Here is a 13,908-nt window from a genome sequence, read left to right as displayed (position 1 = left end):
GTAGACACCTCCGACGGCCTCAAATGCGAATTCAGGGTGATAGATTCCCAAGTCCGAGACTTATTCTGGGGAAACAAAAATCTCCCTAGAAGCACACGGTCTTCGTTCTCGGTTGTGCTGATGCGCAGGAGGCCGGGGGGACTACTCACTGCGATGTCATAAGCCGCTCCAAGAAGTGGGCACTTCAGAGGAAGTAAAGTCAATGTCTTTATCGATTCTCTCAAAGGCTTCTATCTATCCTTGGTAACCATGGTGACAAACATTGAGAGGGAAACATGAGAGGGTATCTAAAGCCTGAGCCAAAAACCAAACCCAACTGCCATCCCGTGCACTTGGCCATGACCCAACGCCGGTCTCTCCTATTGAAAGACGATAACGAAAATTCTGTATCTTGAAAGACCCTTAAACTCGAATCCTGGGCCGATTTAGTCCCAAAGATACTCGGCCCGCCAACGCCCAAAACGTCCGATGCCATTCCATGATAGAGGAGACGGAAGAATGAAAAAGGAGGTAAAGGTCAAGAAACTCGTGGATAAGCGTCAGGTCATCCCCGGTTGAGTGCTGAACGCGCGCTCAAGCTGACGGAGCTATGAGCAATGAGGTTGTGAGCAGCAGCAGTCACAACGGTCTCCCTCCTCAAGTCAGATCAAGCGGGCATTTCAGCTTGTAGAGTTTTTCATCTCGGCTAAGACGTTGGCCACATAGACGTCCGCCTCTCCGATCTTGAACTTGAAGCCCTCCTGGACGGCAGGCTCGATGGTCTGTTGAACGTTAGCGTCCACACCCCGACCTTTCGCGGACGGGTCTGTTGCTTACCTGAATACGAAGCTCGTTGGGGACAAAGGCAGCTCTGTCCTGTATACCCTTCTCAGTGGCGTCGATCCAGTTCTTGAGGAGACCGCTACCAATCATCTGCATTCTCATCATGACGAGATTGGCGTAGCCACGGAGAATCTGCATGGCGGCTAGGGCGCCGTCGGTGCGCTTGATGTGCGTAAGGGCCATGTTACTGACCCAGGCCCCGTGAATGGCGTTGCGCAGCTCGATCTCTGCATCTTGCATGGTGCGGAAACCGGTGACTAATAGGCGAAGGCGGACCTTGTGCTCAATGGCGGCAGCAAGACCATCAAGGCCGGCGGTGACAAAGACGCGGTTGGCGTCTCGCTCAGCAGGGGTGATCTGTCGAATGCTCGCACGGATCGAAGACTCAGCCTCCTTGATGGCCTTGGTGGATGCGGCGGAAAGCTCTGCCTTGCTGACCGGAGTGAAGGACTGAGATGAGGCGACATGGCGCTTGGGGCTTGGAGCCTCAGCCTTGAGGGCGGCGGCGCGCTTCTTATCATTCGAGGTAACCAGGGGGACGAGGAACTCGATAGTTTTCGACTGGGCCCTTGGTCCGGGACCAGGATGAAGCTGGGGCAAACCCTTGTGCTGATAGGTCTGGGTGCGATTCTTGACACCGTAACCAGCGAGCTGTTGGGCCTCCTCAGAGGCGTAGAGAAAGGCAGTACCGCCGTAGACAGCACCCTGCTGAGCGTAGCCATCCGTCTGGAGAGTGGTATTGGTCAGGGGCGGGTCAGACATAGGACGAAATGAGACTGGTTCTTCTTACCTTATCACCGCCAGTGAGATTCTCAACAGAAGTGGTGTGACCATTGAAGCGCGTGTTATGAACGCAGGGGGCCACCTTCAGATCGGACTTGGTGTTATGCTCCTCGTCAAAGGCGGCAGGGAACCCATCGACGTCACGCTGCTTCTTGACGTTGGCTTGGCGCATCTTCTCATACGTCTGGATGGTAGAGGCGCGGACAGGACGAGAGTTGGCAAGACCAACGGGAGTAACCGGGGGGTTGTTGACAGAAGAACAGGGAGAGGCGGTCTCGTTGGTGCTCTTCTTGGAAGGAGTAGACGACTTGCGGCCGAGCTCAGTGCGCGGGATGTACTCCTTGTCAGAGGAGCTAGTGCTCTGGGTGTCCATACCGTAGTCTGAATCGGAATCTCTGTCGGAAAGAGTAACAGTACTGTTCTTTTTCTTCGTCTGGGTGGAAAGAATAAGCGAGGAATTCTCGTTGCTCGTGAGGAAGGTCTGTTGGGGATGATAAAAGAAGGAAGGTGAAGGTCAGTCGGGAATTGGCAGAGAGGCAAAGGTAGGCAGGTAGGGAAAGGGGGGGTTACCTGAATTTGCTTGGGACCGCCGGATGAGCCCAAGCCTGCTGTAGCATTTGCCTTTCCCTTACGGGACGAAGCACCTTTCGACACGGGCGTGTTGCTGCCGTTAAACGAGGAAGCAGCAGGACCGGCGGGATTCTGCCGGACGGGAGTGGCCATGTCGGGGTCGCGCTGACCTCTCGAGCCGGTGCCAGAAGCGATGTTGTTGACCTGCGCGGGGCCTTGACCCGCCTTGTTTTTGGTGGAGATGACAGAAGCAGGCTTCCAGTCAAGCTCGCCGACACTCTTCTGAGGGTGAGTGGGATAGAGCTTCATCTTACCGGCGGTGACACAGTCGCGGCAGATGGCGACGGCGCAAGCACCACATATCTGGTGGGGGACCTGTTCGCCAGCGAGCTTCTCGCAACTGTCACACCTGACATACTTGATGTGGCACTTCACCCACTGATGACGAAGTTTCTGCCTGTTGTAGAACTTCTCGTCGCTGTCGTTCTCGATCTGGGCCAAGGTCTTGTTGGCTCGCTCTCCGTCCTTAACGGGGGCCTTGTGGTCCATCACGTCGATGAGGCTGACGATTAATATTTCGTAGGAGTGGGAGTAGGGGTAAACCGAATACAATCGTCTTGATGATCGAAAGCATAAAGAAAGAGAGCAATAGTAGATATGCAAAAGCTGCGTTTGACGAGGATGGAGTAAGGCAAATAAGAAGCAAAACTTGGATGGTGTCGAGAGTTTTACAAACACAGATGAAACGAACCAGAGGGAAGTAAAGATGGAAAGATAGACAAGAGGGCGCCTGTCTTGAAGAGAACAGTGGATGGCTCTCGCCAGTTGTGACGATAGCCGGTGCACAAGGATACAAAGCGAGAGGTCTCTAGTTCCGCGAAGAATGGGGGAGGCTCTCGCCAGCTTCAACATTTATCAGTGCCTTTTGCCCAGCAGTGATTCACGGGGCTCTTGGGCAGTATGAACAAGGGAGCTAGTTCTCACTACCCGTGAATAAGAGGCGGACCTCCTACTGAGTGAAGAACGCAATAATAACTCTCAACCGTTTTGCAAAGAATAAGCTTGTGCTTACGGTGAGTGAAGTTCAACAGCGAGTATATCTTGCTAGTCTGATGTATACAAGTAGTAGCTCTTGTTGAACATGAACACAGACGCTGAGTGGTTTATTGGAGGTGAATAGAGAAGAGGCTGTTCTTGATGAACGACATCAAACACAAGCCAGAAGTAGTAAAAAAAGAAAAAAGAAAACAAAAACAGGCATTGATGAAATTGTCGTTTATTTTTAATGATAAGAAACACACACTATCAGTCAAGTTTGATAGAAAAAACTGTATAAACCCTCACCAGCTGGGGGCAAGGGGAGGGGCATTACTTGTGTGAAGTCGAGGTGATGTTTCACAAAGTTCAGCCTCATAAATGACTATAGCAACTACGTCTTTTCACCTTCGACATTCTGAGCTCCCGCCAATCTGTCCAGAAGTCTGCCAAACCGGGGTTGGCCATGTTTGCACCCGACCCCTTTCTAAAGCTGAGAGGTCTTGTAGGCTTGATTATGGGCTTGTGCCAGGTTATTAGATGCTACAGTGATATAGACGTTTAGACATCAATAGTAGTAATATTTTGACATGTCGGAGCCGCGAGGACATTCAGAACTTACCGGCGTTGAGAACACTCCCTCTTTGTGCTAGGAGGGGTTGCTTGGCTCTTTTGGAGTATAGCAAGGCCATACCGGAAGGCTTTTGCAAAGTCCGTGTGCAAATAGTAGCCGGAGTCGTCGAGTATCAATCATCGCATAGACAAAAGAAGAAGCTCGGCCAGGCATGGGTGATTGAACACAACAAACATAATTTACCCGGAGCACAAGCTAGGCAGAGCACGCGATGCGTACCGAGACTTGGAAATGGGCCGCTCCGAGTTTGACATTTGTCGATATCAGATCCCCTGAAAGCAACATATGGTCTAACGCCAATAGACTTTATGACCGAGCTCGGCATCAATAGAAAAGTGGTATCGCCAGGTGTCTTGGGCTTCGTTGATGACCATGGACACACTTGTTTGAGGTCCAAGAGCAATCAAGTGACCGAGACATGTCTGGGGCCAAGCCGGTGCCGTTGAGGATGTCAACCCCGATATGCCAATAAGCCATGTCGCCGATAACGGCGCCATGATTTAGTTCCACATGAATGAAGTGGATCCAGACACGAGAACTCAGTAGGAAGCTTCAGCAATAAACCAAGACCCCGTAGCCGAATCTTGTTGCATCCGAAATTTGTGCAAGAAGAAGAGCTCGATGTGTTGTCAGCGAATAATGGATTGTGCGTTGAAACCATGAGTCAATCCAGCCCACCTTGGGGTTTCAATGGACTGTGGTTACGTCGCATACGGGGCAGATGTCGCACAGTAAAAACTCGTAGTAAAGGCACGAGGCATTTATCAATGGACGACAGTGAGGGGGATGGAACGTTGCTTGTCGACAATGCACCGTGATCCGTTTCCGAGTCTCAATCATGGTGTTCATTACACGTCCAGCGAAGCAGGCAAGTTGGACAGACCCGCACTTGAAATAGGTTCAGAAGATACTCGTCGTCTTGAATCAGATGATTGTGGAGGACGAGGTGGTATAAGAAAGCAGTCGCTGCGGTTGTCGTCTATTGTAAATGAACCCGATGAGGAAGGCACGCATTCGAGGTCGTAGCAGACCATCCCCGCCGTCAGAAATCACAGGATAAGGAGGTGCGAGACACCCGGCAATTCAGACGCGCCTTTACCGGCGTGTCTTGAACAGTCCCAGGATGTATGCATGTCGTACAGACTAGGAGCTGACTTGCGTTGAAGCCTAGATGAGTTGGGCGGAAGGAGATGCAAGCTCGCCGACATCAATTCGATGTTGCAGTTGCACCCTACACAGATCATTCAATCTTTATTTTTTTTCTTTTCTTCCTTCCTTCCTTATTCTCGTAGCGACGGTCTAAGCTTCGGGCGGGATCGACCGGCAGACCCTTTTTCGATAATGGGGGGTGGGTTCGCTGGAGATTAATATGCCTAACCGAGCGCGCGGCCGATCGTTGCCAGGACGACTTTCGCAGCCGGTTTTGCGCAACGAAAGAGATTGGCTGGCGGCCGGAACGTGGACGATAGTTACCATGGTGATTCGGGATGCATGGATGGGGGAGGCCTGCCCTCTTCGGAGGGCAGGGTCCACGGAGGGCGGGCAGGAATCGGCGCACGACATAGCCGTGCTGTGTACGGGGGAAACCCCAGCCCCGACGGGAAGGGAAAGAATGCCCACCGCCTCCCAACTGTCTCCGCATGGCCGTTTGGGCTCCAGAAGCCCTCCCGAAACAGGATGGTGGAACTCGCGAAGCGGAACATGGCACCCACGAGGTGAAGTCAAAGAGAGGCTAAAAAACCCCCCCCTCAAAAAAAAAAAACCACCTCCAAAAAAACCAAGCCCGTTGACGAGTGACGTTGGAGAACAGGGGGCACGTACCGCATCGATGCAGATGACCCACCCAGCCGTTCCTGGCGCACTGTGTCGGGTGAAACTGTCAGAGGCCACTGGGCCAATGATGTGAGGCTTTGGTGGTGGGATGATTTCTGATTCGTCAACGGGGCCTGCAGTCAATTAAACGCGACCCCGCCGTGAAGACGTGTCTTTGACGCGACAGACGCGTGGGGCTCGCGACGACGCGACGACGGCCATCGACAGAGTTTCCCTCTCCCGCTTCTCTTCTCTTCGTCAGACCCGTTCGACACGTTTCTCTCGGTCGTTGGTGGTGGCGTGCGCCCTGCTGGCTAGGCCATGGCGGCAACCGCGGGGTTTCTGGATTGTTCGGCGTGTTTGCGCTGTCACCTTCACCGTCACCCACTGGTGCTCGCGTCTTCTGGAAGTGCTGATGCCCAATCTTGAGTCACCTACTTGAGACGTCATCGTAGTTCTCGACTGACTGTCTGTCTACCTGAACCACACAATGTCACCAACCATCCTCCACTTGGTATCCGCCCGCCAGCGGCGAGCGAACATGGTTGATTCCCTCGTCGTGATTGTGAGAATTGGAAGAGGCGGGGCACGGCAGAGCGGTTACCCACGTTTCTGATGCAAGCCATCAAGACCAGCCCCTATTTGAGCCCAGGGTGTCTACCTTTCCACTTAGAGCGAGCCCCTGTTCGTGCTACAACTGATTGAGCCCGCGTAGATCATCTGCTCTTCGTATGTACCAAGTTGCCAGTGAATGCCGGTACCACCACACCGCTTGTCCACGCGCTCATGGGACCCCGGCGGCTACCTTGACGGTGTGCCACGCAAAGACGGAGCTATCATGAGGGCAGTTGAGGAGGGGATTGAGATTGAGCCACCCATGAAGCGGTTGTTTCGGAGACAATCAACCGGCCTTTCGTGACCAGGAGCAGCAAGCCCCTCCGATTCATGCGTCATCCGGAACACATGGGAGGGTTTGGGTGCAGTGGGCGTGACGAAATGGGTCATTTAAGGAATCGCGTGGAAAACAAGCTTCAGGGAATTGGCCGCATTCAAAGTTCTGATGACCTACACCATTCCGTCACTTGCAGCCGGGAATGTGGTGCGTCGGGGTTGTGGACCATGCCACTAGTAGAGGCTGGTCAGAATATCTCACGGACATAATACAGACGAAGACCCAGCTCTGGCTATGGATCGTGGATCGGAATGGACAACCGGATCGCTTGAACCAAGACTTGGAAGGCGACGGCGGCCAGTGAACCAGATGAAGGCAGCTGCATCAAGATTAGAGACCCGGGCCGCCGATAACCCGCATTCAAGAACCCTTTGCGCAGCATTATGCGTCTTCCAGAGTGGAGATCTGGGATTGGAATGTGAAGCCTGGATGGAAGTGGTGGTTGGGTAGTACGGCATGGGCAGCACGCTTCCTTAAGCCCCAGGCCAGGCTTGAGCCCGAGCTGGACGGTTCCTCTGGTTTCTCTCCGATTGTATCGAATGGATCAGAAAGCCGTTTGCTTACCTGCCAGTGATCGGCTAGTGGTACCCCAGTCTGTTCTTCAGCCAACGGACCTGGCAGACAAACGCAGTGACCTGAGCCAGATGGGAGGGATACTTCTGGTTGACAACGAGTAAACCTACAAGGCCGAATCGAGGGCAGTACGGATAGGCACCGCGGGTTTGGGAGAGGCTTGGCTGGGGCTAGGCTCTGTAAACGTTGCTATGTACAAAGGCGAGATAGTCGATTATCCGTGCATGCCTCCCTAGTGCTGTGGCAGGGAGGGCGCGAGCAGCGCAGGCTTTAGCACCAAAGTCTACGGGCATGTGGGTTAGCTCGAGAGGACCAGCATAAAGCGGCGGCGTCTCTCTTGGGCTTCCCAAAGGCACGAGTGTTAGGTGGGGGGACAGATGGGGCAATAGAGTAAGCTGAGGGAGTAAGCCTGGGTAAAGAAGATGCAAAGTCCGCGAGGAACCTTTGCTGTCTTACATGTCACGCAGGTGTGTCTCTGTGGACCGGAGAAGATACAGGGAGATGGACTATACCCCATAGTTCAAAGGTTGCAACCCGAACCGGTCAAGGTCGCTCAAGATGAATGAAAGACAAAAGACGAGAGGGATTAGGTACCTTTGGGTGTGAAGAGACACCAGACATGGGGTGGAGGTGGGGATGGAGGAAGGCAAGGAACGCGAGACAGGTAGAAAGAAGCAAGGAGCAAGAACCAGGCCGACAGCCAGTGAGTGGTTGCGGGCAGCGATTGTACCTGAGTCAAAAAGAAGGATCAGAGTCAGAAAGGGGGTGTTCGGAGTTTGGAGAGGATGGTGTGTTTGCTATTCAGTGACGACCCTTGCAGATGGCAGAGGATGCAGGCCTGGACGGCGAGGTCGCCGAGGAGGGAGGTGTGGGAAACGGGCGACTGAAAGGAAAAGAAGCAAACACGCCGTCCTCCAGTCCGATGCAATTGAGACTCGACAAGGGCGCGCTCGAGACAGTGTGGGAGAGGTCGAGGGCGAGGTCTATGTCGCGTACCTCTCTCGCTCTCTCTCCATCTCCCGTCCCTGTCTCTCTCATGTGTTGGGTGTGTACCCGGTCATCATGTGGGCCGCCGTCGGGGATCATCATCATGATGCTAAGCAGACGGATTACGTATCTGTACGTACACTACCTACTGCCAGGAATCAACGCATCGTCCGTCCGGCAAGAACAGGTGGTCATTGGCATACCTACGCCGTGGACCCCTCAGACACATGTGGAAGAGGGACGACGACATGAGGCGCGCTGGGCGGAAGGGTCGGTTGAGAAGCTCTGACCCTCTTTTCCCAAGGTCATTACGATCCCTGGAAATCGGTACGTACCTAGGAGCTCCAGACAGTGAAAGAGCTTGCATACAGACCCATTCTGGCCACTGTGAGAGTACCCACACCACTAAGTACGTGCAGCATGCAGTTTGCGCCTAGCCAGTGAACGGACCCTGTCAGGCGCAGGTGGGCCCACCTGGTCCGCCAAGAAAGCCATTTTCGCCCTTCCCAGAACTATTAGTCTCCCCCCCATTAATCCTCCGCCATCCCATCTGCCACCTGCCACTCTCTTGCCGACATCCAGGTCCCAGCCAACCTTTCCCTTCTTCCCATCCAACACCGCCTCTCCAGACGAAACTCTCTCCCCGACACACCACTCGCAAACCCCCTAAACACACGTTATTACTTCACCCGCATTCCTCACCATCGCAGAGACAACAACAAAAACAACCCTTGAATCAATATTCTGACATACACTCGTGGCTTTAAGATCAACATCCTTGCCCTTTAAGCCCTTTCGCGCGCCCCTACATACAGAGCCGCCTGGCGCATTCCAATCAAGAACCTTCCCTTCTCTCTCTCCTCCCGTCGCATAGTCGCGCACAACTGCAAAACCTCCTCCTTGCTGTCGCGAACCCGCCACCTCACACACACAAACACACACACACACACACGCACAGAATCCCTTCAACCAAGACCGGCAGACACAAAAGCGCATACCTACTGCCCACCATGCTCATGCCATCCGCCTTCTCTTGCGACGCATCGCAGCCGCCTCTCACCCGCCTCCAAGCCTCCCTGTTCACATCGCCTCCCGCGAGCCCTCCAACCCTCTCGCATCCTGGCTTCGGTAACATCTTTGACACCTGCCGCTCCCTCCAAGCCCTCCTCTCGGCACCCCAGCACCACCAGACCGCCGCCGCCGCTCCCGTTTACGACGCGCAGCAGTACACTCTACCGACGCCGGCGCAACTACCGACACCCCCCCTCGCCCACGCGCCGCCCCCCCTCAAGCTTCGCCTGCGCTCGCGCGCGAAGCAGGATGGCGCCCCTCACAACGATCACCACCCGCGCAGGCGCATCGCAAAGCGTGCGCCGCCTCGTAGCGTGAACAAGCGCCGGCGCGCGGCCGATGATGAAATGTCGCGCAGCGACACGGACGAAGACATCGAGAGCGACCTCGAGATCTCGTCACAAAGTCAGCCCTCTGTCGAAGGCCAGAACCAAAACAACACAACCATGTCCTCGGCGCCAGCCACACCAAAGCGCGCGCGCATCGCGCCCGAGGTCATTCCCCTCGGCCTTGGCCGCTCTGACTACCACACATTACACCTCCTGAACGGCGGCGATGGGGTGAACACCAACAATACAGAAGAGGAGCAGGGCGCCAACGTGGAGGTCGAGGCTGACGGCGAGCCTTGGAGCGCCGAGGAGGACCGTATACTCGTTGAGCTCGTGCTCGAGAAGCTTCAGCTCAGCAAGGCGGAATGGCAGGACTGCGCTCGCAGCCTGGGCAAGGACCGGAATTGCTTATCGCGGCGGTGGAAGAGCCTGATGCTTCAAGGAGAAGTCGGCCTCAAGGGCCGGAGGAGTAGCCGGAGGACCAAGCTCCATGGCACCTGGCGATAAACTGTTCACCATCATCCGTTCACTCGGATCATTTTCGTCTGTTTGGGGGTCACGAATGTGTGTCCCTCCCAGGGTCGAGGGATGATACAGAATGCCGTATGTGGCCGGCGTTTGACGCACCTGTTCAACGGGCGAGATACCCGGAACTGGATTATTATTTTGGGACTACAATACTTGCTTTTTCTTCATCTTCTTCTTCTTGTAGCGGTTTATGGCGCGACCCATCTTGCGCGCTTGATCTCGAGCTGGACTGGCTTTTGAGTTGGTAATTTTATCGCATCTTCTGCTTTTCCTTTGTTCTACCCAGCTGCGTCACCGCGACCGAGCACCAGAGAAGAGCTTCCAGTAGCCTGCGAGACACACAAGTAGTAGTAGTCTTGCTACATACAGAGGCGTCCGAATATAGACACAGAACAAACTACACACAAACATTCCTCTGACCCGTTCCACGTTCCTGTGAGTAAATCTTCGCTGTATGCGGCCGATGACAAGGCCGGGCCCCTGACCATTCCACCTCGTTGCATTTTTGGTCTGGGACATGCAGTGCCGGCGTCGAGTCTCGAGCCCGCATGCGTCCGATCCTGTCTGTCTCTCACGTACGTCTGGTCCTTCGACTGGTAGTGGAAAAAAACAAAAAACATGACACTTTCCCACACATACATACACATGCAGCAATGCCGAATTGACTTTTGTGGGATTGGATTTTCGGACGGGCGTCCCATCCATGTGGCGTTTTGCGAGAGCTAACCGCGCACCCGTCAAAGGAGCCCTACAACAACGCCGTTTGGCCTGCCTTGGGCCGCTCAGACGCAGACGGAGGCGGGAGGACGAGGACGACGAGAGGGCTGGAAACAGGCGGCCACTGACTGCTACACCATCAGCAGAGCGCGCGGCGACGACAGATGGCCGTCGCGCCGGTCCCTTGGGTCGCGCGCCATACTCTGCCCTCCCCCACCCCCGGCCACACCCAGCCTCCTCCCTCCCCTCCCTCTCCCCTCTTCACTTGACGCGCTAGAAAAATCGGAACGAAGCTAAAGGGACAAAACCCTGTGGGAAACTGAGTGAGTAAATTGGGGATGTCTAGTCTAGGTTTTTTCTGCTAAGTGGTGGGTGCCTAAGACCCCCTTGTCTTCCGTAGGTGCCTCAGTCCCCACTTGTTGGCGCCTGAGGCCTAAACAAGTTAGCTATAACAAGTTAGCGCCTACGCCACTACTACCTGTCCTCCTAGCATCCTTATAACTCTCCGCGCGTAAGGTAAAATATATACTATATTAATAAAAAAAAAAGAGCTAGTAGTAAGTTAAATAAAGCTTACGTACTTATAAAACACTCCCTAATTATTACTAAGTATAAAACTCCTCTTAAATACTAATAAATAACCCCTCCTTAATTAGTTATAAACACCTCTACTAAATAATTTGTTTTACCTTTATTTTAGACTACTTAATAATAAGGAGGAATAATAGCACCTATCTAGCTAATTAGCTTATAATAATTTGTCTTAAAGACTAGTTTTTACTACTAAGCCTCTATATTAATATCTAGGTAGTGTAATATAAAGTAGAGGAGAGTGTTAAGATATAAGTACTAAGGGTATTATTAGAACTCCTTTATTAGCTAAGTTACTTTTTCTTAATATATAGGGTTAGTATAAATAACTTTATACTAAGTAATTATATCTTTAAGTAGTATATAATATTAAGTTATAACTTATAAGTAATTATCTATAGTAGTTAGGTTTTAGTTATAACTAGGACCTATAGGGAGTAAAGAATTAAGGGTGCTTTAGCTAATAAGAATACTAAAAGCTTATAGGAACTTAACTAGCTCTGTTTTATTTATAAGTTAAAGGGTTTAAATAATATTAGTATAGGTTAATATATACCCTAGATAGTTACTAATAGTATAGGCTAAAGTAATAGTATAAATAGCCTCTCCTTATTAGACTTAAGCTATAATTCTTAGGATAGTCTGTAGGGTCCTAGGGTAGAATAGCTATATAATAATACTTACTAATACTGTTATAAGATGTTTAACCTTAGGTATAGTTAAATAGATAGTAGTGTATCTTTAGTAGGCTTTAAATTTATAACTATAATACTATAGAACACTATTTACTAGGCTGCTTACTTTAGCTTCTTTAGCTTCTACTAGGGCATACCTATAAAATAAATTTACTAGTGGTGCTAATCCTGCTTATATAGCTATAGTAGCTTAAGGGGGTAAGCTTATTACTATATCTTTATTATTATCCTACCTAATTTAAGATAGTAAAGTAATAAATATATCCTCTTTCTTACTATACGCTAGTGTAATAGGTTAAGGTCTACCCTTAGGTATAGGTATAATAGTATAATAGTTATTAATAGGTGCTAAGTTAGTAGCTTAAGTCTTAGTTTTAGGTGTAGGTGTAGTAGCTTAGGACCTATTAATAGGTACTAATGTTTTAGGCTAGAGTTAGTTTAGTTAAGCTAAGGCTTCTATATACTTTTTTTCCCTTACTATTTCTTAATTCTTGTCTTTAATTAATTAGTAAGTATCCTCTTATTTTAGTTTACTATTAGAAGACTACTAATCCCTTTAAGCCTTATTATTATTAATTAGTTACTAAGTGGCTTAGTTTAGATAATTATTAATTAGTTACTAAATAGCTTAGTTTAGATAATTATTAATTAGTTACTAAATAGCTTAGTTTAGATAATTACCCCCTAGGGGTAGGTTGTCCTAGCTTAAATTAATAATAATAGAATGTTAGTAAACTTAGTCTTGTTGCTGCTATTCTTAGTAAAGGTGCTAGAAGAAAGGTCCTAGAGCTCCTTATTTCTAATATTAACTAATTAGGTTTAGATAATAGTTACTAGATTATTAGGTAGTAGGCGCCTAGTGCTAATTAATTAGTACTAAGTAGTTACCTTAGTTCAGGAGGTTAACGTTAAGTTACTAAGTAGCGTAGGCCTAGTGCTAATTAATTAGTGCTAAGTAGTTACCTTAGTTTAGAAGGTTAACGTTAAGTTACTAAGTAGCGTAGGCCTAGTGCTAATTAATTTGTACTTAATTAGGTAGAGGTTAATTACTTTGTCCTAGTTACTAATTATGTCTGTTAGGGTCTACTAATAGCTAGTCTTTTACTAAGAAGGGTAGTACTAGGCCCTTAGTATTAACTAATATTAGGTCTAGTCTAAGGGTCTCCTAGTATAGTATAGCGTCTAGCCTAATTTATATAGCTTTAATTAGTATTTAATCCTAAATAGTAAGCTTTAGTTAGTTTATAACCTGTTTTATATAATAAGTTTTAATTAAGATAGGATATTTAATATTAATAGGTCTACCTATATTAGTAGCACGCCTTAGAATAAGATTAACCTTTCTATATTAGATATTAGGTTATTAGTGTTAAATCCTTAGCTCTAAGCCACCCTTAATTAGTTTCCTTAAGTAGAGCGTAAGGTAATAAGAACTTAGATTATAATTAGGTCCTTAAAGGGGAACTAGATATTTTAATAAGCTATAATAATATAGGCTAAAGCAGAGTTAGGAAATATAAATTATTTAGACACTAGGTTGTTTACTACTAGTGCTACCTAGATAGGTAGAGCTAGAAATATCTAATTAACCTTAACCTTTAGCGCTAAAAAAAGAAGAGGAACCTTAAGTTACTAGCTATATCTTTTTATATAGTCCTTTTTATATAGTACTAATAAGCGCTAACTAAATAAGTAAACCTAGTGTCTTAGTACTACCCTTAAGGTAGTCCTTATATACCTTAGGACTAAGGCCCTTAGGATAAAGACCTACTAGACCTCCTAACTAAGCTATAATTATTAAGGTATAGT

At 49.7% G+C, this 13,908-nt stretch overlaps 2 protein-coding genes across 2 annotated transcripts; one reads left to right on the top strand and one right to left on the bottom strand.

The window, feature by feature from the left end:
- Positions 1 to 659: 659 nt before the first annotated feature.
- On the bottom strand, positions 660 to 2,724 carry GLRG_04456 (uncharacterized protein; the record flags this gene model as incomplete). Its single annotated transcript, XM_008095141.1, has 4 exons — positions 660 to 761; positions 817 to 1,548; positions 1,613 to 2,086; positions 2,176 to 2,724. The coding sequence occupies 4 exons, from the start codon at positions 2,722 to 2,724 to the stop codon at positions 660 to 662; spliced, it is 1,857 nt and encodes a 618-aa protein (XP_008093332.1).
- A 6,454-nt stretch (positions 2,725 to 9,178) lies between these two features.
- On the top strand, positions 9,179 to 10,075 carry GLRG_04455 (uncharacterized protein; the record flags this gene model as incomplete). Its single annotated transcript, XM_008095140.1, has 1 exon — positions 9,179 to 10,075. One exon carries the CDS (start codon positions 9,179 to 9,181, stop codon positions 10,073 to 10,075), a length of 897 nt encoding a protein of 298 aa, XP_008093331.1.
- Positions 10,076 to 13,908: the final 3,833 nt, after the last annotated feature.

This window comes from Colletotrichum graminicola (genome assembly GCF_000149035.1).
Source record: "Colletotrichum graminicola M1.001 genomic scaffold supercont1.14, whole genome shotgun sequence".
NCBI classification, from domain to species: Eukaryota; Fungi; Ascomycota; class Sordariomycetes; order Glomerellales; family Glomerellaceae; genus Colletotrichum; species Colletotrichum graminicola.
This window is presented reverse-complemented; position numbering and strand designations above follow the sequence as displayed.